We start from the raw sequence: 21,789 nt of genomic DNA on the forward strand, positions 1-21,789 counted from the left end.
CCCCTCCCCCAAGCTAGTGTCTTTCATCATAGATTAGTTTCAACTGTTTCAGAAGTTTACATAAATGGAATCATACTCTTTTATGTTTAGTTTCCTTAATTCAGCACAATGATTTTGAGTTTCATTCATGCAGTTCATTTCTTTGTATAGCTAAGTAATATTCCAATACTATGAATATACCACAATCTATCTGTTCTATATTTGGCTTATTTCCAGTTTTAGGTTATTTTGAATTAAGCTGCAATCAATATTCTTGTGCAAGTCTCTATGTTCATTTCCCCTGGGTAATCATCCAGAAATGGAATTACTAAGTTAAGGGTTCAACTTTATAATAAATTGCCCAACAGTTTTCTACAATGGTTGTGTCATTTTATACTCCCACTGGCAATGAATAAGCAATCTAGTTGCCAAAAATGCTCATTAGCATATGAAGTTATCAGTCTTTTTCATTTTAGCCATTCTGATAGGTATGTAATGGTGTTGTAACTGAACTAACATAAGTTCCCTCTTTGGTGAGTCACAACCAGGTGGAGTTGTCACACAAAGTAAACTTTATTTGCAGCAAATGAGATCACAGGGAATAACTTCCAACGCCTATAGTCCCCAGGCAAGGGTGAATGTGGTTCCTTTTATTTAGGGTTAGGAAGAATATTCAGAAGGGAGCCTGGTCATTGCATGTAGAGGCAGGCATAGGGTCGCTACCTGCACCTAAAAGAAACATCCTATTCATATATGTTGAGTAAATGAGGCTTGTGTTCCTGTTTCCTGGGTAGAGATTTCATATAGTATTATATAATAATAGAGTATTATAATGAGGAAAAGCTAACTGTTGGGTCACTTCATAGGTCAATCCATGGCCCATCTGTGCAGGTGTGAGCCAGGGTTTGAGCTCAAACTGCTCTGGGTGGTATTCAGGGGAACTCTGCTCAGTCATTCATTATTTCTTGAAGGACAGTTTCACTTTCCATCACAGTGTGGGTGCTATGCAGCTCCTGCAGGTCTTTTGTTTGAGCTAAACTGGAAAGAGGAGCTTAAGGAAAAATGTGGAACAAAGGTCAGCAAGTAAGCATAGATGAGCCATAAAAGTCAAGTCTTGGGGCCTGGCTAATGACAATGTTTCAGTATGAGTTTAGTTTGCATTTCCCAGATGCTGAGCATCTTTTTATGTGATAATTGGCCATTCTTATGTCTTTGTGAAGTTATCTATTGAAATGTGTCCATTAAAAAAATAATTTTTAAAAAAATTACTGAGTTGTGCTGTTGATCACTGGCTTCTGTGCTTAGGGGCCAAAATATAACACATAGATAGACTTTGGAATAAAGAAGAACCTTATTGCTTTGCCAGGCAAAGGAAAGTGCAGCAGGCTATGGCTTTCAAAAATTGCAAGCCCCCCTACGGAAGGGGGCTGGGAGTTTTATAGGGAAAAAAGAGAATCTCGCCAGTTTAGACAGGAATTGGGAATGTGCTGCCAGCCTCTGTAGTAGTTTCCAGGGTGGTACTGGGTTCCTGAAACAAAAGGCTGAGAACAGAAGAGGGGAGGTTTGCAGAGGGAGGAGGGAGGTTTGTGGAAGAGAGGTTAAAGGATACTCAGTTTCAAATCAAGCTTTGGGAAAGCATTAGTGCAGCCATTTGATTTTTGCTCAGCTTTATACTTTAAATTTTTTTTTCATTTTAATTTTTAAAAAAGATTTCATGTATTTATTTGAGAGAGAGAGCGCGTGGCGCGTACCCCTCGTGAGTAAGTGGAGGGAGGAACAGAGGGAGAGGGAGAGAATCTCAAGCATACCCTGCTGAGCATGGAGACATCTGAGATCATGCCCTGAGCAGAAACCAAGAGTGGATCACTTAACCAATTGAGACACCCAGGTGCCCATTATGCATTTTTTAAAAAAGTTATTTGTTTGGGGTGCCTGGGTGGCTCAGTGGGTTAAAGCCTCTGCCTTCCGCTCAAGTCCTGATCCCAGGGTTCTGGGATGGAGCCCCAAGTTGGGCTCTCTGCTCAGTGGGGAGCCTGCTACCCTTACTCTCTCTCTGCCTGCCTCTCTGCCCACTTGTGATCTCTGTCAAATAAATAAATAAATCTTTTAAAAAAAGTTACTTGTTTATTTAAATAATCTCTATACCCAACATGGGGCTTGAACTCACCCCCCTCCCCCCACCTCCCCACCCTCCACCCCTAGAAATCAAGAGTCAGGTGTTCTACCAACTGAACCCTCCAGGCCCCCCTCAACTTTATGATTTTAAGCAGTTTCAGTAGGGGTTCTTTAAATATTCCAACTATGAGTCCTTTTCATTTGTGTGTATAAAGATCCCCCCCAATCCAGTTTGTGATTTGCTTAGTCATTTTCTTAATACTGTCTGGATACAAATTTCTGATTTTGGTAAAATGTATCAGTTTTTTTAAAATTGCGCAGTTCTCCATGACTTATAGATTTTCTGCGTGTCTCAGAGTTTACTATGTGCTGTGTGCTCTAAGTGTCTAGAATATAAAGAGTTAAGGGTATTTTTCTTAGTTCTACCTATATGGCATTTTGTTGTTGTTCTTAAATTGTTACAAAGCCATAGTCCAGAACAGTGGTTCAAAATTTAATGGAGTGTATTCATTGTCCTAGAAATTGTTAAAAGTAAGATTACAGGGCTTCACTCCTACAGAATGACGTTTGTTTCATAGTTTCTATAGTGCATGCAGGTTTGCAAATCATTCATCTAGAAATCTTCACTTAAAGCTGCTCCACCTACCATTTTCTCAGTGCGAAGGCAGCATAATGTTAATAAAAATGACCTGTTGCATTTTAATTATTGGGTGCTGTTACCACCAGTGCCTTTTACTGTGCTTTGAGATAATTAGAAGGCACTGGGTAGAAAAGCACTGAAAAATTTTTACTTAGATGCTGTTGCAATACGGCATAACTGAATAAAATATTTCAGGACACGAAATCGACTGCAAAATCTGCGTGCTTTCCAACTGTGAGCTCTTGCTTTTCTTCTGCTAGAGAAAATTGCAACAAGTCTTCACAGGAAGTTTTTTTGTTTCTTCCTTTCTTCTTCTTTTTTTAAATAAACTGGTTCTCCCAATAGTTTTGCTAATGGACCCTAACTTGACATGCAATTAAACATGAAACTTCTCATTGGGTATTTTCAAGACTGCCAGGGGGAATCAGCTGCCAGTTTACTGCAATGTGGAAAACTGCATGAGATTCTGGGATTGGAATCAAAATGCTAATTTAAAAGGTCGAGTGAAGCTGAAGCTCACGTTTTTGCGTGCCTGAGCTCTCTTCAGGCAGAACAAAGACCCAGGCAGAAAAGGCAGAGGCTGAGACTCACCCCAAATCTGTTTTCCTGAGATAATTTTGGAATTATGCCTGAAATGCCGGAGGACATGGAACAGGTAAGAGCTAGCTGTTCAAGAAATGAAGCATTTTGGAGTTAGTGTCTTTAAAAAGCATCCCAGTGAATGGTAAAAACCAAAAGGGTGTGTTAAAAAAAGAAAAAAAGAAGCGGGTGTCATTCATTTCTTTAAAACATGTAACTTTGGGACATGGAAGGATAAACCAGTTTTAATTATTGACCCTGGGGACCAGGTTTTCAGCTAAGTCTCATTAACTGACAAAAAAAAAAAAATGCAAAACAGAACAGCAGTTTCCTTAACCAAATTATATGCAGTGACGTACGTGAAGGTTCTATATAAGTAAGGATTTTATCTTTAATTGTGTGCTCCTGCCTTTGTCTTAGCATGAACTGAATCTGCTAACATAACTTTAGCTCCAGGCTGCTCTCTTTGAATTTATAGACTTAGCCACCACAGGAACTTGGATATTGTATGTACAGCGGTGGCATTTTTGTTCACAGAGAAACTTTAATCTTTAAAGAGAATGAATAAAAACTACACAACTAGACTCTGGTTTTACCTGGGAGGTATCACGCCAAATTCTAAGGTAGGCAAGAAAACTCTTGTTCTTAACTCTGGACAAGGCTGCTCTGAGAATAAAAATAAAATAGTAATTGCATATGCATGTCCTTAAATCTTCGCACTGTACACTTTTTAAAAAAAATCAGAACGATCAGGTTGCATCACACGTCGCTACTAGAAATTAACAACAAAAATCCCAGTTTTTAAAAGAGGATTAGGAGGATCTTGAATTTGCCTCCCCTACCCACCCACGGACACTCACCTTTTCTTTGTGTGCAGATTATGAATGTTTAATGCTGGGGCAGCCCTCTCAAGGACTCTCTGAATAATGCTAAGTTGATTAACAGTAACAGTTTGGGAAAAAACAAAAATTGGAAAGCGGGGTGGGGGGTTGGGGAGGCTTCAGGCTCTCTTCCCCCACCGTTCCAAAGAAAGACTGTTAACTCGAATTAAGAAATGAGTTCTTGCTGGGAGGAGGGGGGTTGGGTAGAAAGGAAATTCACGGGGCTCAGACAAAGAAAAACTTTTTCAAAAGGCTGCTTAGTCTTTAGCTCTGAAATAAACCGAAAGGGATTATGAAAATAAGGCCTTTTTGTTCAGATTTTCAGAAAAATCCAAGCCGCGGTCACGCCTGTAGGCGACTCTCAAGCCCCGTGTCCGGCGTGTCTGGGTCAGAACACTCGGGACTGCTGGGTGCATGCCCGCGGAGCCTACACGGCCCATGGCGGGTTTTTTCCTGGGCAAATTCCACAGGCGTCCCAATGGACGCGGATTTTGCGGTTTTGAGCTGGGAGGGAAACCAGTTGCCTGCGAGGTCTTTCTCGGCCCTCGGGGCTGTTGTTTCCGATTCGTGCTTTTAGGAAGCCGTGCAAGTGGTGGAGGGTCTAACGCTCCTCCGCTCGGTTTCTTGAACTTGGCGGTGGTTGCGGAGGCCAAGCTCGCGGGGCCGGACCGGGCAGTTCGTGACGCGAGTGCTTCTCTCCAAGGGGGTCGGTGGGGTCCGGTTCCTTCCGCTAACGAAAATGTACAGTCCCCGGGTCTATTACCACCGGGTCTCGTTATGTGTTTACGGGTACAGTCCGAGAATCTATTTTGAAGAGGCTCCCGGATAATTCCTCCCCCACCCCCTCCAGCTTTTTATTTTTAACTGGTTAAAAATAGTTTGACTTATTTAGAATTTCACACGTACCACTTTTTAGCATCCCAGAAAGACAAATGGGTTGTTGAGGTGTTAATGACTCAGATGCCAACACTTGTATTTTTATTCTTCTGTCTTTCTAAATCTCTGGGGAAAACAAAACAAAACAAAAAACCACCTCCTAATGTTGCAGAGATGGGAGGTCTACTGTCCTCCCTCCTCCTGGTGTTCCCCAAACCTACCCCCTGGCTTTAAAATGTTTTCTCCTACTTGCTGTATTACGTGCGCGGCTGGCTCTTACGCCCGGGGCACTCTGGAAACTTGAAACCCTAGGCGATCCAGTTCAGTCCTTCCCTAGTCCAGAACAAAGGCAAAGAGAGAAAAAAAGTACAGAAACAACCCCTCCCCACACAAAACTTGTATTCACTGCCTAAGGCCAAGGCCTTTGTTTGGTGTATTCCTTTAAGAGTTGGCGAGTGGGCTGGGAGCGTACTGAACGCGCCCGCCCCCTTTCTGGGGCATCGGCTGAGCGTGGCCAATCAACGGGCGAGGCCTTGGCGGCGGAAGCCGGAAGCGGAGAGCGGGGGCCGGCCCAGACCTAGGGAGGCGGGCCGAGGGCGACGAAGCTGCGGCCCGCGGCGATCCTGGGCTGGTGGAAGTGGCGGTCGCTGCGGCGGCGGCGCGAAGACGGCGGGCATGGTGGGGCGGGAGAACGAGCTCTCCATCCACTTTGTTCCCGGGAGCTGCCGGCTGGTGGAGGTGAGGGAGTCGGCCCGGGGGTCTCGTAGGAATCGGGAATGCAGAGGGGGACGAGCCAGGTCGCGGGGGCTCGGGTGATCTACCTTGCGTATCCTGCAGAAATCCCAGCCCCTGACTCTGAGTCGCCCCAGCACCTCCTTCCTAGCTCTGGTTGGAGAGGGCGGCGCCACCGAGTTTGTTTACCTCCGTGCACACCCGTCGGTGTTTGCTCCTCCAGTCCTGCGGCAGGAAGCGAGGGGGTCTGGTTTCACTCTGGTGCCTTCGGTCTTCCCTCCCGGAAACGAAGAGGGGCTTTCAGAGCTCTTTCGGTTTTGTTTTATCTCTCTGAATTTCTTCTTCATTCTTTGTTCCTATCTCTCGATCTTACCACTTCTTATCTGAGAACCAAGGGGAAAGTGGTGTTTTAGAAATAGCGGATTTGGAGATGACAAGTTACCGAAATCTTAGTGCAAGGCACTAGGTCAGGCACTTTACATGCATCATTTAATCGTCCTAACGGCGAGATACTGTTTTTGCTCCATTTTACAGAGGAGAAAATTGAGGTTTACAGGATGAGCCTTCGGCCAAGTTCATTCAGTAAGCTTGGAGCCGAGATTCAGATACAAATCTCTTTCACTTTCTCAGGCTTTGAATCACTATGGAGGTTACATAAAGGAAGATTGTTACGGTGGGAGAACTATCCCAGACGTCTTCCGTCTCCATGCTTGCTTGTGTTTCATTTCTGGGCCTCCCAGCATTCAGTCCACAGAATGTATCTAGCAATGGCGAAAAGAAGAATGTTAATGCCTAGACCGATATGTCTTACGGAAATAAGAGATGTGGGAGATGGCTGTTTTTGATACTGCAGAATTTTTATGCTTCCAAGAGTATATTTAGTGTTTCTAATCAGTTTGGTGTTGGGGGGGGGGTAAAGGTAGGCGAGATGGACTATGAAAACTTATGTATTGTTTTTATGTGTCCCCCAAAGTACTGAATGCATAATGTTACATATTGTTTACAAACATACGCGTGTGTGTGTGTGTGTGTGTGTGTGTATGCGTGTAAAGCTTAATGTTTCACAGTAGGAGTTCAGTAGATTAATGAAAATAGGTTTTCATGATTTCACTAAAAACGATACACCCTAAATCTTACTTTTTTTTTTTTTTTAAGATTCTTTTAATTTTAAAATAATCTGCACTCATAGTGGGGCTCACACTCATAGTCCTGAGATAAGAGTGTAAAGCTGTACGGACTGAGCTGGCCAGGGGGCCTCCACCCTAAATCTTGACACATATTTTCTGCTCTCTCAAAACATGTGGAATTAAAATTCACTCGTGAGGGCGCCTGGGTGGCTCAGTGGGTTAGGCCGCTGCCTTCCGCTCAGGTCATGATCTCAGGGTCCTGGGATCGAGTCCCGCATCCGGCTCTCTGCTCAGCGGGGAGCCTGCTTCCTCCTCTCTCTGCCTGCCTCTCTGCCTACTTGTGATCTCTCTCTGTCAAATAAATAAATAAAATCTTAAAAAAAAAAATTCACTCGTGAGAATGAGGACTGCCTTACTGCTTACATTGGAGAAGGTGACTGTGGTGGTACCTGTTAAGACTGTCTTGAAGGGTAGAGATAGGGTGACAGTAGCAGTTAGACCAGTGTCGCCTAGATAGTCATGGAATCTTGAGTCTCTTAGTGTCCAGTAATGTCTACTCAGAGATCTGCCTCCAGAGGAATGTTGTATGAGAGGATCAGTTAAAGAAAGGAAGAGGAAACTGCCGTATCTAAGAGGTTCTAAAAATAGCAAAGTATTTTATTTACCACTAAAATTTTAAGAAGATCTCAATTTAAATGTTACTGATGTCTCATTCTTTTTCTGGGACATATTTATTTTATTTTTTAAGATTTTATTTATTTATTTGACAGAGATCACAAGTAGGCAGAGAGGCAGGCAGAGAGAGAGAAGGGGGAAGCAGGCACCCCGTGGAGCAGAGAGCCTGATGCCGGGTTTGATCCCAGGACCCCGAGATCATAACCTGAGCCCAAGGCAGAGGCTTAACCCACTGAGCCACCCAGGCGCCCCTCTGAGACATTTTTAGAAGTTAATGCAAGTGTACTAAAGTGAAAATCACTGTCCCGGAGTAGTGTTTGACCATTTTGAAAGAGCCATTTGTATCATTACCTATAGTTTGGTGTCATTTGATTAGGTAGCATAATGAAACTGGTACCTCTATGTTTATTTATATGTATTTAATTTTTTAGGAATTCTTTGAGTGACTATATAAATCTGTTCACTTGTAGTTTTATACTTCTAAGAGTTTATGTAGTTAGAGGCAAATACATTCAGAGTAACTTAAAGTGATACTTCATAGTATATACATGTAAGTTAAGTTTTCAGGCAGACAGTATTTTCAATTCTCTGTTGTTGTTTGGATTAACTACAGTTTCTTCATTCTGAGTTCTTTGAAGTGCATGGATATTCCTGAGTTTTGCAAGACTAAAGTATTTTATGGAGTAACAGTCCAAAGTAATTTTTTAGAGGAATAGTCCTTTTCTTTTAAAAATAAAAATAAAGGGATACCTGGGTGGCTCAGTTGGTTAAGCTGCTGCCTTTGGTTCGGGTCATGATCCTGAGTTTCTGGGAGGGAGTCCCACATCGGGCTCCTTGACCAGCAGGGAGCCTGCTTCTCTCTCTGCCTCTGCCTGCCACTCTGCCTGCTTGCGCTCTCTCTCTCTCTGACAAATAAATAGATAAAATCTTTAAAACAAACAAACAAAAACCCCTGAAAACAGTGTGCTTTTTAAAAGCTTGAGATGAATTTCTGTTTATATATAGAAAGTAAAAAATAAATATTTTTGTTTGGAGTCTTTTAATTTCAGAGTGAGGCATATTTTATTTGCCAACCACCAAATGACAAAAATCTTGTCTTGGCTCCTGTAGTGTGACAGAAGGAGCTCATTGAGTCTCTAGAGAGAACTCTGTGAAAAGAGGAAAAATGACTTAAATAAACGAGGCTCCTTTCGCTCTTCAGTCCCCTCTGTGTTAAGTATAATATGGAAAATGTTAGAATTACAAAACTGTAAAGCTGGAAGAGCCTTAGTCATCTTATTCACATTCCTCTTTTTATTAATGAGGAATTTGATCAATAGAAATTTCAGTAACTTTTCAGTACCATATTTCATGGCAGAATAGTTAAAATTTAATCATTATGAAATCAAATAGAAGTTCAAAGGATTAAGACAAAACTCAGTTTTGTCTTCTATGGCTGGACCATAGAAGCTAGAAACAAGTCTGGGCCCAACCTTTTCCGTTTACTATGGGTAAAGACTTTGATGTTTCAGTGCTTGAGATTCCTCAGTTTGGAAATAGTATTTGCCCTGCATGTTTAATAAGGCTATTCTTATGATCAGGAGTTATGATGTAGGCTTACATAATACTGGATAGTTTTCAGATATAAGATTGTGCAGTATCATTTCCGTTTTAAGAAATGCTTGCACTTCAGATCTCTGCTTTTTTTAATAAAGAAAATTCTCGAGCACTGACATCTGTTCACTGGTTACCATGGACTGTTTCCTCTTTTCTTCTAGGGACCTTACAAATTACCCCAGGCTTTAAGGACAAAAGATTGTATTTTTTTCCATGCAACCACATTCTGTTTTAAAGTTAAGTGTATTAAATTCCCTAAGAGCCTTGCTGTCCTTATAATTTAATTCTGTATTTCATCAAGTCTAAAATGTACTTGATTATCTGGGCTCTGATTTTAAGATGCACTAAAAAGCAAAAGACACTGCCAAAGTATGACATAGTAAGAAGATGCATCTCTGTTTCATTCATTTAACAGGGATGTTAAAATGAGGAAAAAGTGTGCTTTACGCAGTCAGTGAAGTACACAGAGATTGGAATCCACTGTTCAGTAACCTTTGTGTAATACATTATACTTGTTCTTTGACTTAACTCTTGTTTTCCTTTTACGGGAGAAAAGGGAAGGAAGGAAAGGTGTCGCTTTTGGAAAGGTAGATGACATTTTTTGGCTTCTTTGAATAAGATAAATGTTTCTTAGGAAAACCTTGGACTTTTCCTGGAGTTCAAGATTACACTTCTCAAAGGGCAGTTTCCAAATCACCATCTTCAGCACATTCCTGGGAACTTGTTAGAAATACAAATTATCAGGACTTATCCCAGATGTACTAAATCTGAAAGCCTCCTGCATGATTCTTACACATAATGAACCCTAAGAGCTACCAACTAAGAACTGTAACATATGCCTTTGCTTCTTTAATGTGAAGTAATAAAAAGTGAGAAACTCAGAAGAAACCAAATCATAGCTCTTTTATATTTTCTCAGGGATCTTTATGGTATTTATCCTGTGTAAATTGTTTTCTGATTGTATCTACTAGACTTGGCATGTTCTCTCTTCTTTACAAATCAGTCTTTGTAGGGCTGTTTTCTTGCCAAAATTCAAAGAAAATATTTTACTGGCTGAAATCCTTGTTTTCATAGATCAGTTGGCTTGGGGCCAGGTTTTACAACAGAGAGCCTAGATAATTTTTCCTTCAATTTTTAAAAAGTTTGGAATGGTTGAACTAAGGAAAAGATATCTTTAAGAGTTTACCATTATGTAGTCTCCTTTCTTTATTTTTTTTAAGATTTTATTTATTTTTTTGACAAACAGAGATCACAAGTAGGCAGAGAGGCAGGCGGAAACAGGCTCCCTACTGAGCAGAGAGACCAATGTGGGGCTCTGTGGGGCTCGATCCCAGGACCCCAGGATCATGACTTGATCTGAAGGCAGAGGCATTAACCCACTGTCCACCCAGGTGCCCTGTGGTGGCCGCCTTTTTTTTTTTTTTTTTTTAAACATAGTGCTAAATTATTCTGCTAAACTAAGGACTATCAAAGATCTTTAGTTATTGTATGCTTGTTTAAAGTGTTTTTGTTTTTGTTTTGTTTTTTGTTTTTTTAAGATTTTATTTATTTGAGAGAGCATGAGCAAGGGAGCCCCAGAGGGAAAAGGAGAAGCAGACTTCCTGCTGAGCAAGGAGCCCCATGTGGGACTTAATCCCAGGACTCTGGGATCATGACCCCAGCCAAAGGCAGACACTTAACTCACCGAGCCACCCAGGTACCATCCTTTTTGAAGTTTCTGACATCTCAGAATAGGTGACCATAGCTATAGTAAAAAGACTGCGAACTGATAAAATATAATAATTTTTTTAAAGTAGGCTGCACACCAAACCTGGGCTTAAATTTTCGACCCTGAGATCAAGAGTCACATGCTATACTGACGCAGCAAGCAAAGTGCCCCTAATAAAACTTTTCTTTTCTCTCTCTCTCTCTTTTTTAAAGATTTTATTTATTTATATGACACAGAGAGAGAGAGAGAGAGAGATATCACAAGCAGGCAGAGAGGCAGGTAGAGAAAGAGGGCGAAGCAGGCTCCCAGCTGAGCCGAGAGCCTGTATTCAGGGCTTGATCCCAGGACCCTGAGATCATGACCTGAGCCGAAGGCAGAGGCTTAACACACTGAGCCACCCAGGTGCCCCCCCCAATAAAACTATTTATTGGTGGTTTTTAAAATAGTAAATGTTGATTTTATTCAAGAGTTTGGGAAATTTGGTGTTATCCATCTTTGGGAAGAATGGAAGTTTTTAAACTGGTTTGGAAACAACTTTTTTTTTTCCTAAATAGTAGTTCCTTTTAATTTCATTGTGTAAGGAATTTTTTCTTTGCCATGTAAGAACATAGATTAGTTTAAAATATTTGTTTCTTTTTCTTTTTTCCATTATCTTCTGTGTTAGGGCTTTCCCCACCAATGTTAGTTTTAACTTGTCTGTTAAAGTAAATTTAGAGATAACTCAGGAACATTTACCAGTTTGCTTAAACTTGGATTATTATTACTGTTAAGACCACATGTATTTTTCCTCCACATAAATTCCTGTGAAATGTGAATTCTCTAATTCAGACCTATCAGAATATGATAAATCAATGAGATTTGGAAGAAAACTTGGGATTACAAACTGAAGACCAAAATTGTCAACTTGTGAATATACTGGTGGAATACAGCCAAATAGTTAATCAGGGCGTAAAAAATTCATAGCTTCAGACTAATTGTACATTTTTATAAAATGGAGAACGTAATAAAATTGCTGTTTATTCAACTATAAATCTATTTGACTAGGCATATCCTTACAGTATCACCTTAGGTTCTTTTTCTTGGATAAGATGAATAAAACCTTTCTTTCTTTTTTCTTTTTTAAAGATTTTATTTATTTGACAGAGAGAGACACAGCCAGAGAGGGCACATGAACAAGGGGAGTGGGAGGGGGAGAAGCAGGCTTCCCACCGAGCAGGGTGTCTGATGTGGGGCTTGACCTGAGCCGAAGGCAGACACTTAATGACTGAGCCACCAGGGTGCCCCAGTAGAACGTTTTCTTAAGTGATATAATTATTGATGCAGCTTGATCTTTGTTCTAACTTACGAATTGTCTAATAAATATGGGACACGAAGCAAACTACTTAGACTGGAAGTATTTATTGAACAATAATAGTGACTAATTTTGTAGAGAGAGTATTTTCAAAATACCTAATCCTTTGTTCTCCTATTCATCTTTTAGGAGGAAGTTAACGTTCCCAATAGGCGGGTTCTGATTACTGGCGCCACTGGGCTTCTTGGCAGAGCTGTGTATAAAGAATTTAAGCAGAATAATTGGCATGCCTTTGGCTGTGGTTTTAGAAGAGCAAGACCAAAATTTGAACAGGTTAATCTTTTGGATTCTGAAGCGGTTCATCACATCATTCACGATTTTCAGGTATGGTTGTCTGTTTAACACATACATAAACTATGCTAAGAATTGTCTATGAACTATATTAAACAGTTGTCTGGATGATTTAGAAAATGTTCTTGCTCTCAAGAGAGTTAACTGTACTTAAGCTCTAACCTATTAAGCAACAAGAGTATGCAGTTGATCCTTGAACAGTGCAGGCCTTAGGAGTGCCAATCCTTGCATAATTGAACATCTGTGTATAACTTTTTACTTCCTCAAAACAACTGCTAATATAAGATATTTGAATTTATGAATTTAATTTGAAATTGGTATTCTTTTAACACTATTGACTGGAAGCCTGGTTGATTAACACATAGTTTGCATATGTGTTATATACTGTATTCTTACAATAAAATAAGCTGTGGAGAAGAAAATGGTACTGAGAAAATACATTTATGGTATTTTATTTATTTAAAAATATCCGCATCTAAATAGACTCGTAACTCAAACCCATGTTCCACGACCAAGTGTATAGTGCACTTTTTTTTTTCTGTTAGCATGGCAAAATATATGCAGCCGTTCAAAAGATTGTGTCGAAACACAGGTTGACAAAACTTGGGAATTAAAAAAAGCATTTTATAAAAAGCTTATGTTTGTGAGGTTCTCTTTTTAAATACGACTTTCTGTGCAAATGCCTGTTTAATATTATCTGTAAACCCGTAACACTGCAAAGTAGGTATTATCATTTCCATTTTAGAGATGACAGAGGCTCGGGTTAAATAACTTGTTGACCAGTGCTGTAGTAAAGTTACTGAAAAATTTAACTTTTGTTCTACCTCTGATCAAATTGTGAGAGTTAAAGTTCTTTTCAACAATGTCCAAGGTACACCTGCATTAGTCACTTGGAGAACTCATTATTTAGATCTCATTTCCAGAAATTTTAACTCAGTAAGTCTGTGTCGGGCCCAGGACATTGTAAGATGCACCCCAGATTATGCACGTTCAAGTTTTAAAGCAACTCTAAGATTATGCTTCCTCGGCACTTGTTAAGGATGGAGATAGTCTGGCATGTTTGTGTGTTAGCCCTGCCTGTCAGTACTTTTACCGAATCTTCACTTGGGTTCATCTTCTCTGGGAAGTAGGTACCCCTCCTTAACAAAAGACCCTGTGCATTCCTATATCTTCAATTTAGTTATTATAATTATTTTTTTTAAGTAAGCTCTAGGCTGCACATGAGGCTTGAACTTGTTACCCCAAGTTCAAGAATCACATCCTCTACTGACTGAGCCAGCCAGGTGCCCCATTCCTCTGTCTTGATGTATGTCACATACTACTGAAACAGTCTCTTTACATACCCTTCTTTTCCAGTAGATTATGAAATCCTTGCTCCTTGCACAGGGGTTAGTATATAGGTGATATAATAAATGGTTAACATTTTGTTGTTGTTGTTTAAGATTTGATTTATTTGACAGAGAGAGAGATCACAAATAGGCAGAGGGGTAGGCAGATAGAAAGAGGGAGAAGCAGACTCCCTGCTGAACAGGGAGCCCAAGGTGGGTCTCAGTCCCAAGACCCTAAGATCATGACCTGAGCCGAAGACAGAGGCTTAACCCACTGAGGCACCCAGGCTCCCCATAGTTAACATTCTTTAAATGGTTGGTATAAGAGATTTGAATTTATGAATTTAATTTGAAATTGGTATTCTTTTAACACAAATTATTATTTAGGTCATATTTATTGTATAAATGTTAGCTCTTTTCTCCCATCCAAATTAGAGAATAAAGCTTATTTTGATTGAAAAATAATAGTTGTTGGGGCGTCTGGTGGCTCAGTGGGTTAAGCCTCTGCCTTTGGCTCTGGTCGGGATCGAGCCCCGCATCGGGCTCTCTACTCGGTGGGGAGCCTGCTTCCTTCTCTCTCTCTCTGCCTGCCTCTCCGCCTACTTGTGATCTCTCTCTCTGTCAGATAAATAAATAAAATCTTAAAAAAAAAAAAAAAGAAAAAAGAAAAATAATAGTTGTTGATCTTGAGTTTATCTGGTTTTGCCTAGGGATTACTAAATTGCTCTTTCCTTTTCAGGGCCTACATTTATTTATTTATTTGTCTGTCTGTCTATCTCTTAAAGATTTATTTATTTATTTGAGAGAGAGAGAGAGATCACAAGTAGGCAGAGTAGTAGGTAGAGAGAGAGGGGAAAGCAGCCTCCCTGCTGAGCAGAGAGCCTGATGCAGGGCTGAATGCCAGGACCCTGAGATCATGACCTGAGCTGAAGGCAGAGGCTTAATCCACTGAGCCACGTAGACACCCCACCTACATTTATTTTAAGGAAGTTTGAAATTTGGAAAAGGGAAGCATGGCAAAACTATTATAGCAATTCTAAAAAAAAAAAATTTAAAAAATTACAGCGATTATTTACTTGAAGGAATATTGATTTAGCAAACCTTTTTTATGAATTGAGTCACTGTTGGGAGGCTGTAGCTCCCTTGTTTTATTCCTTTGGCTTAAAAATACATCAATGTTTACCTTCCAGCCCCATGTCATAGTACACTGTGCAGCAGAGAGAAGGCCAGATGTTGTGGAAAATCAGCCAGATGCTGCTTCTCAGCTTAATGTGGATGCTTCTGGGAATTTAGCAAAGGAAGCAGGTAATGATGACTTTATAAAATCTTTGCAAAATATTAAATAATTGCTGAGTTTATAAAGGTCAAAGGTTTCTAGATCGCTTAGAAGAGATTTATATATGATGAATAAGCTATTATAAATGCCAGTGCAGAGTGATGTTATGTAATAATTTGATAGATTATTTTCTTTTATGTCTTTTTTTTTAGCTTTAATTGGAGCATTTCTAATCTACATTAGTTCAGATTATGTATTTGATGGAACAGATCCACCTTATAGAGAGGAAGACGTACCAAGTCCCCTAAATCTGTATGGCAAAACAAAATTAGAAGGAGAAAAGGCTGTCCTAGAGAACAATTTAGGTAAGACAAATTTCTTTAGCTCCTGATAGTTTTGATTGTTTTGAGGATTCCTTTTATGATACTGAGAAAAACACACACAGACATACACACATGTATATATACACATATATATGGTATGCTATATATAAGACATACAAAATTTTGAAAAAATTAGCATAAATCATTGGAGGAAAAATTAGAGAATGTAGTTAATAAAAATGAAAAATAAGAATTTTAGAAATCATGACGAATTTATGAATCCTTGCAGACTTTTTCCAGTATTGGTATATACATGAATGTCATGTATAGGGGTACCTGGCTGGCTCAGTCAGTAGAGTATGTAATTCTTGATGATCTTGGGGTTATGAATTCAATCCCCATATTGGGCGTAGAGCTTAGATTAAAAAAAAAGTTATTGTATAAAAGACAAGACTCTTATAGTATAAATATTTGTAATATTCTTTCAAAAAACAGGTCTGTATCATTTCTCCTAGATTGAGGTATTTGTTATTTTTTGTACAATTCTTAAATTTATTTATTTCTTTTTTTTTAAGATCTGGAGAGACAAGGGGGTTAGGGGGAGGGGCAGGTGGAGAAGGAGAGAGAGACTCTCAAGCAGGCTTCATACCCAGTGTGGAGCCCAGGGCGGGGCTTGATCTCACAACACTGAGATCATGACCTGAGCCAAAATCAGGAGTCAGATGCTTAACTGACTGAGCCACCAAGGTGCCCGAGGTTTTGAATTTCTGTTTGTATGGCTCTTCTTTTCCCTTATATGTGTTTGTGTATATACACACAAATATATGTGCCGAATATAAAAAGTAATACTCTTACTGGAAAAAAAAATAAAATCAAAATTGTAAAGGGTAGAAGTTCTTTTATAATCTCGCCTCTGGGAAGCACCAAATGTGGTTAGGTATGAAAGCATTTTTTGTGAATTTTCTAAAAATGGAGGATTTCGTTTTATAATCTGGTCCCTTGAATATCTGTCTTTCACTACATATTGAGTTATCTTTTCCTATCAGTGGCTGCATAGTACTTGATTTAATGATTCCTTGCACTGCCTTAGACTGTACAGTCTTTGAGAAGCATCTTGTAGTGTAGATTCCATGCTTATGGCATTTCCAGATGGGTTTTTTTTTTCCCTTTGGTATTATAAATTATCCTGCAGGAATCATCCTTGAATACATATCTATACGTGGTTATCCAGTATGTTAATTTAATTAAAAAGTTTAACTTTCAGTTAAAGTGTTCATTATTCAAAGTCTGTTGTAACTGCTCAGTAGGGACCTACATAAAATCTGAAAGCTCATAATTCCTTAATCACTGGTTCCAAGAATAATGTGGTGAAACACTCACATAACTTTTATATAGATGCACCACTTGTTAATGTGTCATGGTTGTATGTGTGTGTGTTTTTCACCGAACATGTTGGGAATTAGTTGAAATTCACCCCAAAATATTTCACCATGCTGTTTATCTTTTTTAAAAGATTGATTGATTGATTGATTGATTGATTCTGGGGTGGGGGAGGAGCAAAGAGAGAGAATCTTTAAGCAGATTTCCCACTGAACACAGAGCTGTATGTGGGGCTCAGTCTCACAACCCTGAGATCATGACCTAAACTGGAACCAAGGGTCAGACACTAAACTGACTAGGCCACCCAGGCTCCCCTATGCTATTTATCTACTAAGAAGATTTTTCTTTACATAATTACAGTGTAGTTATCACACTCAGGAAATTTAACATTAATATGGTGTTATACTATAATATATCATCTATGTAGGAATTTTCCCACTTGTCCCAATAATACCCTTCATTGCCTTTTATTTTTTAATCTAGGATCCAGTCAAGGATCACTCATTGCACTTCGTTGTCATATCAGTTTAATTTCTTCATTATTATGACTGTTAAAAATAATATATAAAGGGGCGCCTGGGTGGCTCATTGGGTTAAAGCCTCTGCCTTCAGCTCAGGTCATGATCTCTGCTCGGCGGGGGAGCCTGCTTCCTCCTCTCTCTGCCTTCCTCTCTGCCTACTTCTGATCTGTCTCTGTCAAAGGAATAAATAAAATCTTTAAAAAAAATAATAATATATAAAAATACCCCAAATGACAGAGACCTTTAAAAATATTCAGTATAATATTTGTTAAATGGGCGTTATTATAGGTGAACTATGTCATTTTGGTAAATTGCAAGTTTTCTACAACAGTATTTTTTTTTTTTTTTAATTTTAATTTTTTTATTTGAGAGAGCATGGGTATACAAGCACAAGCAGGGGAAACAACAGAAAGTGAGGGAGAAGCAGGTTCTCTGCTAAGCAGGGACCTTGACGTTGTGGGGCTGATGCCAGGATCCTGGGATCATAACCTGAGCTGAAGGCAAATGCTAAACCCAGTGAGCCACCCAGGCATCCCCCTGTGGCAGTATTATTTAAATCTATGTACTTTCATTTTATATCAAGATTTAAGAACCAGTCAACTTTAAAAAATTACCTGTTTTTATTAATTCCTAGGAGCTGCTGTTTTGAGAATTCCTGTTCTGTATGGAGAAGTTGAAAAGCTTGAAGAAAGTGCTGTAACTGTTATGTTTGATAAAGTGCAGTTCAGTAACAAGTCAGCTAACATGGACCACTGGCAGCAGAGGTTCCCTACACATGTCAAAGATGTAGCTACTGTATGTCGCCAGTTAGCAGAAAAGAGAATGCTGGTGAGAATCTTTGGAAGGAGGAGTTCTTAATTGCCATCAACAAGTGAAAATCCAAGTGTTTTTGTTTCCTTTATTATTATACATAATAATATATATCTTTATAATAATATAAATAAATAACTACAAGTGTTTATGAAAATTTTTTTTTACAACTGCGACCAAACGAAAGTAGTTTGCAGATAGTAGGCTATATTTGTGAATAGTAAAAATATTATGCTCTTGTATTTGAATTTTTTTTTTTTCATACACTATGGACTCTGTCTCTGACTAGAATATTAATAGAAAGGTGAGAGTGATTGATTTTAAGATGTTAATAATGGTTTGTAGTTTTTTAACATATAAAAATGTATATTTTAAATAGGTACTATGGAACTATTTAAGGATATCGTGACTAATTAGCTCATACTGCAAAATGGTTCTGTTACATTTTGATTTAGCTGAGGATAATTAGAAATACTCATTAAATTGGCCTGTGTTTCTGTAAAAATCTATAATCATTCTTATGATTCCCACTAAATAAAATTTGGAGCCATTTATATTTTTATTTAAAAAAAAAATTCTTAAGCCTAAATTCTAGAAATTGTTTCTCATGCTTAGCTGGGTATATTTATAGGAATTTGATTTTAGATATCTCCTGGGCAGCATTCTAGAAAGGAGGGATACATTTTAGTTCCTGCACTTCTAAATTAGTTTTTTTGTGCAGTCTGTTCCACTCAACTCAAAAAGTTGAAACTGTTTTGAATTTTTATGTCGTTATTAGGATCCATCAATTAAGGGAACCTTTCACTGGTCTGGCAATGAACAAATGACTAAGTATGAAATGGCATGTGCAATTGCAGATGCCTTCAACCTTCCCAGCAGTCACTTACGACCTGTAAGTACATGGTGTTTTAAACCTCACTGGTTGAAAGCCCAGATCTGTCACTATATTTGTATTTTTTTTTTTATATTTTGTATTACTGATAAAACTTTCCATGTTGCTTTAGAAATACTGGGTAACTTCATTTTTTGGTACTAATTAAAGTGAACTTGTAAGTTGGTGGTTTATATTGTTACTTATCTCTATCCTGTACAAGGAAGCCCATGGGTATTGGTGAAGTTTATAGGAAAAGTCTTATCTTGATTATTTGTATTTTTCCAGGGATCAGATCAGATTTGCAGTTAAGGGCAAAGTGAAATAGAGACTATAAAACTGCAACATAGATGTATTTATTTTTAATTTTTTTGTTTTTATTTTTCTTTAAAGATAACTGACAGTCCCGTCTTAGGAGCACAACGTCCAAGAAATGCTCAGCTCGACTGCACCAAATTAGAGACCTTGGGCATTGGCCAGAGAACACCATTTAGAATTGGAATCAAAGAATCACTCTGGCCTTTCCTCATTGACAAGAGATGGAGGCAAACGGTCTTTCATTAGTGTATGTGCAGTTTTTTGTTTTTTTTTTTTTGAGAAGTATAGTATGTGGCACTTTTTAAAGAAAAAAGGAAATAGTTTTGTATGAGTGCTCTTTAATTGTGACTCATGATCTTTCAGGTAAATGATGCTCTTGCACTAGGAAATTGTCTAAAGAAACTAAGGGCAATAATGCCACAGTTGAAGTAATGATTTTTCTTTTTATCATTTTGTTCTGGCTTAACTTTGTTTGAGTATAGTAAATTATGATTCTTAAATATTTACAAGCCAGGATGAGACAGATCTACTGTAGACTTTCTCTTGGATGAAATGCATTATTCATTCCTATAACCTCTACATTTTCAGGACTTTTGCAACTGTTGACCTTTTTTATGTTTTAAAGTGAGTTAAGTAGTACAAAATCATTGGTGTTCATTATTTGCATTGCTTGAGCTCTGATCAAAATGTTTGAAGAAAGAAACTTTATTTTTGCAACTTACATGCAGTTTTTAAGCTTGAGATATTTCAACGTGTTATGTATATTGGAACTCCTGTAGCCTGATGCCTCCTGCTTTTGTAGCAGTGTATGGTGAGCAATTGACAGAGAGTGTGTGTGTATGTGTATGTATTTTTTTAATATGTGTAAAACTGTCCTTTTCACTCCATGTCACTAAGTGATATTTCATATCTGTGGTTATATTAATAATGATGGGCCTTGTAAGTCTTTTGGCCATTCAAGAATAATAAATATGTACTGCTGGCATGGTAATGCTTAGTTTTCTTTTATTTACTTTATAACCATAAGGACCAAGCATCTAAACTCACTGTTATTTGTTGCTTTAATTTTTAAAAATTACATTCTTATGTAACCTCTGATGCATATAAGAAAATACAGTTGATATTTACTGAGATATAAATAATAAAATGAACCCTGGTGAACTCTACTTGAGACCTAGAATGTTACAGATACTGTATCTACTTGTGCCATCTGATTGTTTTTTAACTAAAAATAACTATGTAATTTTGACACATGTTTATGTAGGATGTTCCTTCTGAAGAATGCAGAGTATTTGAATGTATTATCTATGCAGAGTAACATTGAAGTGACCTTAGCTTCAAGGATATTTTTGGTCCTTAATAAGGAATCAGCATGGCAGAATGAGGTGTATGACTTGGCTTCTCTTGAGGGTTCATTGTGAAACCTGGTTTTCTGATTTCACTTATGGGGTATCCTTTCCCTAGATTATGATTTTGTCATCCATTGGACAAAAAAAAAGTATTTCTAAGTTCCTAATTTACTTAGAGTTTTAGGTTTAGAAAGAATCAGGTTTGGATGATTTGTTTAAAGGACCAATTCCCACACCATGTTATATTTTGTAATTAGGGAAATTTTGGTGGTACCTAACCCCTAACCTGGACTCACTGAAATAGAATTTCTGGAATTGAGACCTGCTAATCTAGTTATAAATTTTCTCTGGATGCTTCCAAAGTAAGCAGCCTGGTACTTGGATTTGGCAACCACTGGATTAAAGCCCCCCCCCCTTTTTTTAAAAGTTATTTAATTGCACCTAGGACAAAACTGAAAAGTTTCAGAGTAAAAAACCTTTCTCATTCTTCTCTACCTACTGATTTTCCATCTGTGGAAGAAAATCAATGTAGATCAGATCCTGGTATGTTTTTGCAGGCACTCTGTATAGTAAGATAAATACACTCCTTACATGTGTATGTCACCATCCCTTCTTTATACAAATAGCATCATAAAATAAAAATTTTTCTGTGCTTTTAAAATCTTTATATGCCTTAGAGTTTATTCCAAATTAGTATAAAGAATGTCTATGTGTTTTGTTTTGTTTTGTTTTTACTATTCACTTTGAAATTTCAATCCTTTTTCTTTTTTTTAAGATTTTATTTTTAAGTGATCTCTACATCCAACATGGGGCTCGAACTCACAACCCTGAGATCAAGAATCCTGTGCTCCACTGACTAAGCCCATCAGGAGCCCCTGAAATTTCAATCTTAACAGAAAAGTTGTCATAATAGCACAAGAATGTCTGTATTCCCCTTCCATAGTTCGCAGTTATCAACATTTAGCCACATTTATCCTATCATTTTCTCTTTCTCTTTACATACACAAAGTATGTTTTGTTTTTTCTGAGCTGTTCAAGAGTAAATTGCAGACATGATTCCAAG

General features: G+C 38.4%; 1 protein-coding gene across 4 annotated transcripts; it reads left to right on the forward strand.

The window, feature by feature from the left end:
- Nucleotides 1–3,224: 3,224 nt before the first annotated feature.
- MAT2B (methionine adenosyltransferase 2 non-catalytic beta subunit) lies at nt 3,225–21,391 on the forward strand. Of its 4 annotated transcripts, none has more exons than XM_059417314.1 (8): nt 3,225–3,389; nt 10,739–10,896; nt 12,389–12,583; nt 15,069–15,183; nt 15,367–15,519; nt 18,013–18,206; nt 18,967–19,080; nt 19,453–21,391. In XM_059417314.1, the coding sequence occupies exons 2-8, from the start codon at nt 10,852–10,854 to the stop codon at nt 19,621–19,623; spliced, it is 987 nt and encodes a 328-aa protein (XP_059273297.1). In that variant the 5' UTR covers nt 3,225–3,389; nt 10,739–10,851; the 3' UTR covers nt 19,624–21,391. The 4 variants fall into 4 exon arrangements, with proteins under 4 accessions (XP_059273297.1, XP_059273298.1, XP_059273295.1 ...); XM_059417313.1 differs by lacking the exon at nt 3,225–3,389 and adding an exon at nt 5,728–5,808; XM_059417315.1 differs by lacking the exon at nt 10,739–10,896.
- Nucleotides 21,392–21,789: the final 398 nt, after the last annotated feature.

This window comes from Mustela nigripes, chromosome 12 (genome assembly GCF_022355385.1).
Source record: "Mustela nigripes isolate SB6536 chromosome 12, MUSNIG.SB6536, whole genome shotgun sequence".
NCBI classification, from domain to species: domain Eukaryota; kingdom Metazoa; phylum Chordata; class Mammalia; order Carnivora; family Mustelidae; genus Mustela; species Mustela nigripes.

Excerpts from the sequence above, each read along its gene's own strand:
- MAT2B (XM_059417312.1), top strand. The coding sequence starts at position 5,746 with ATGGTGGGGCGGGAGAACGAGCTCTCCATCCACTTTGTTCCCGGGAGC. Across the intron at positions 5,809-12,388 it reads GGAGCTGCCGGCTGGTGGAG|GAGGAAGTTAACGTTCCCAA; the intron begins GTGAGGGAGTCG and ends TTCATCTTTTAG. Across the intron at positions 15,520-18,012 it reads TGTCCTAGAGAACAATTTAG|GAGCTGCTGTTTTGAGAATT; the intron begins GTAAGACAAATT and ends ATTAATTCCTAG.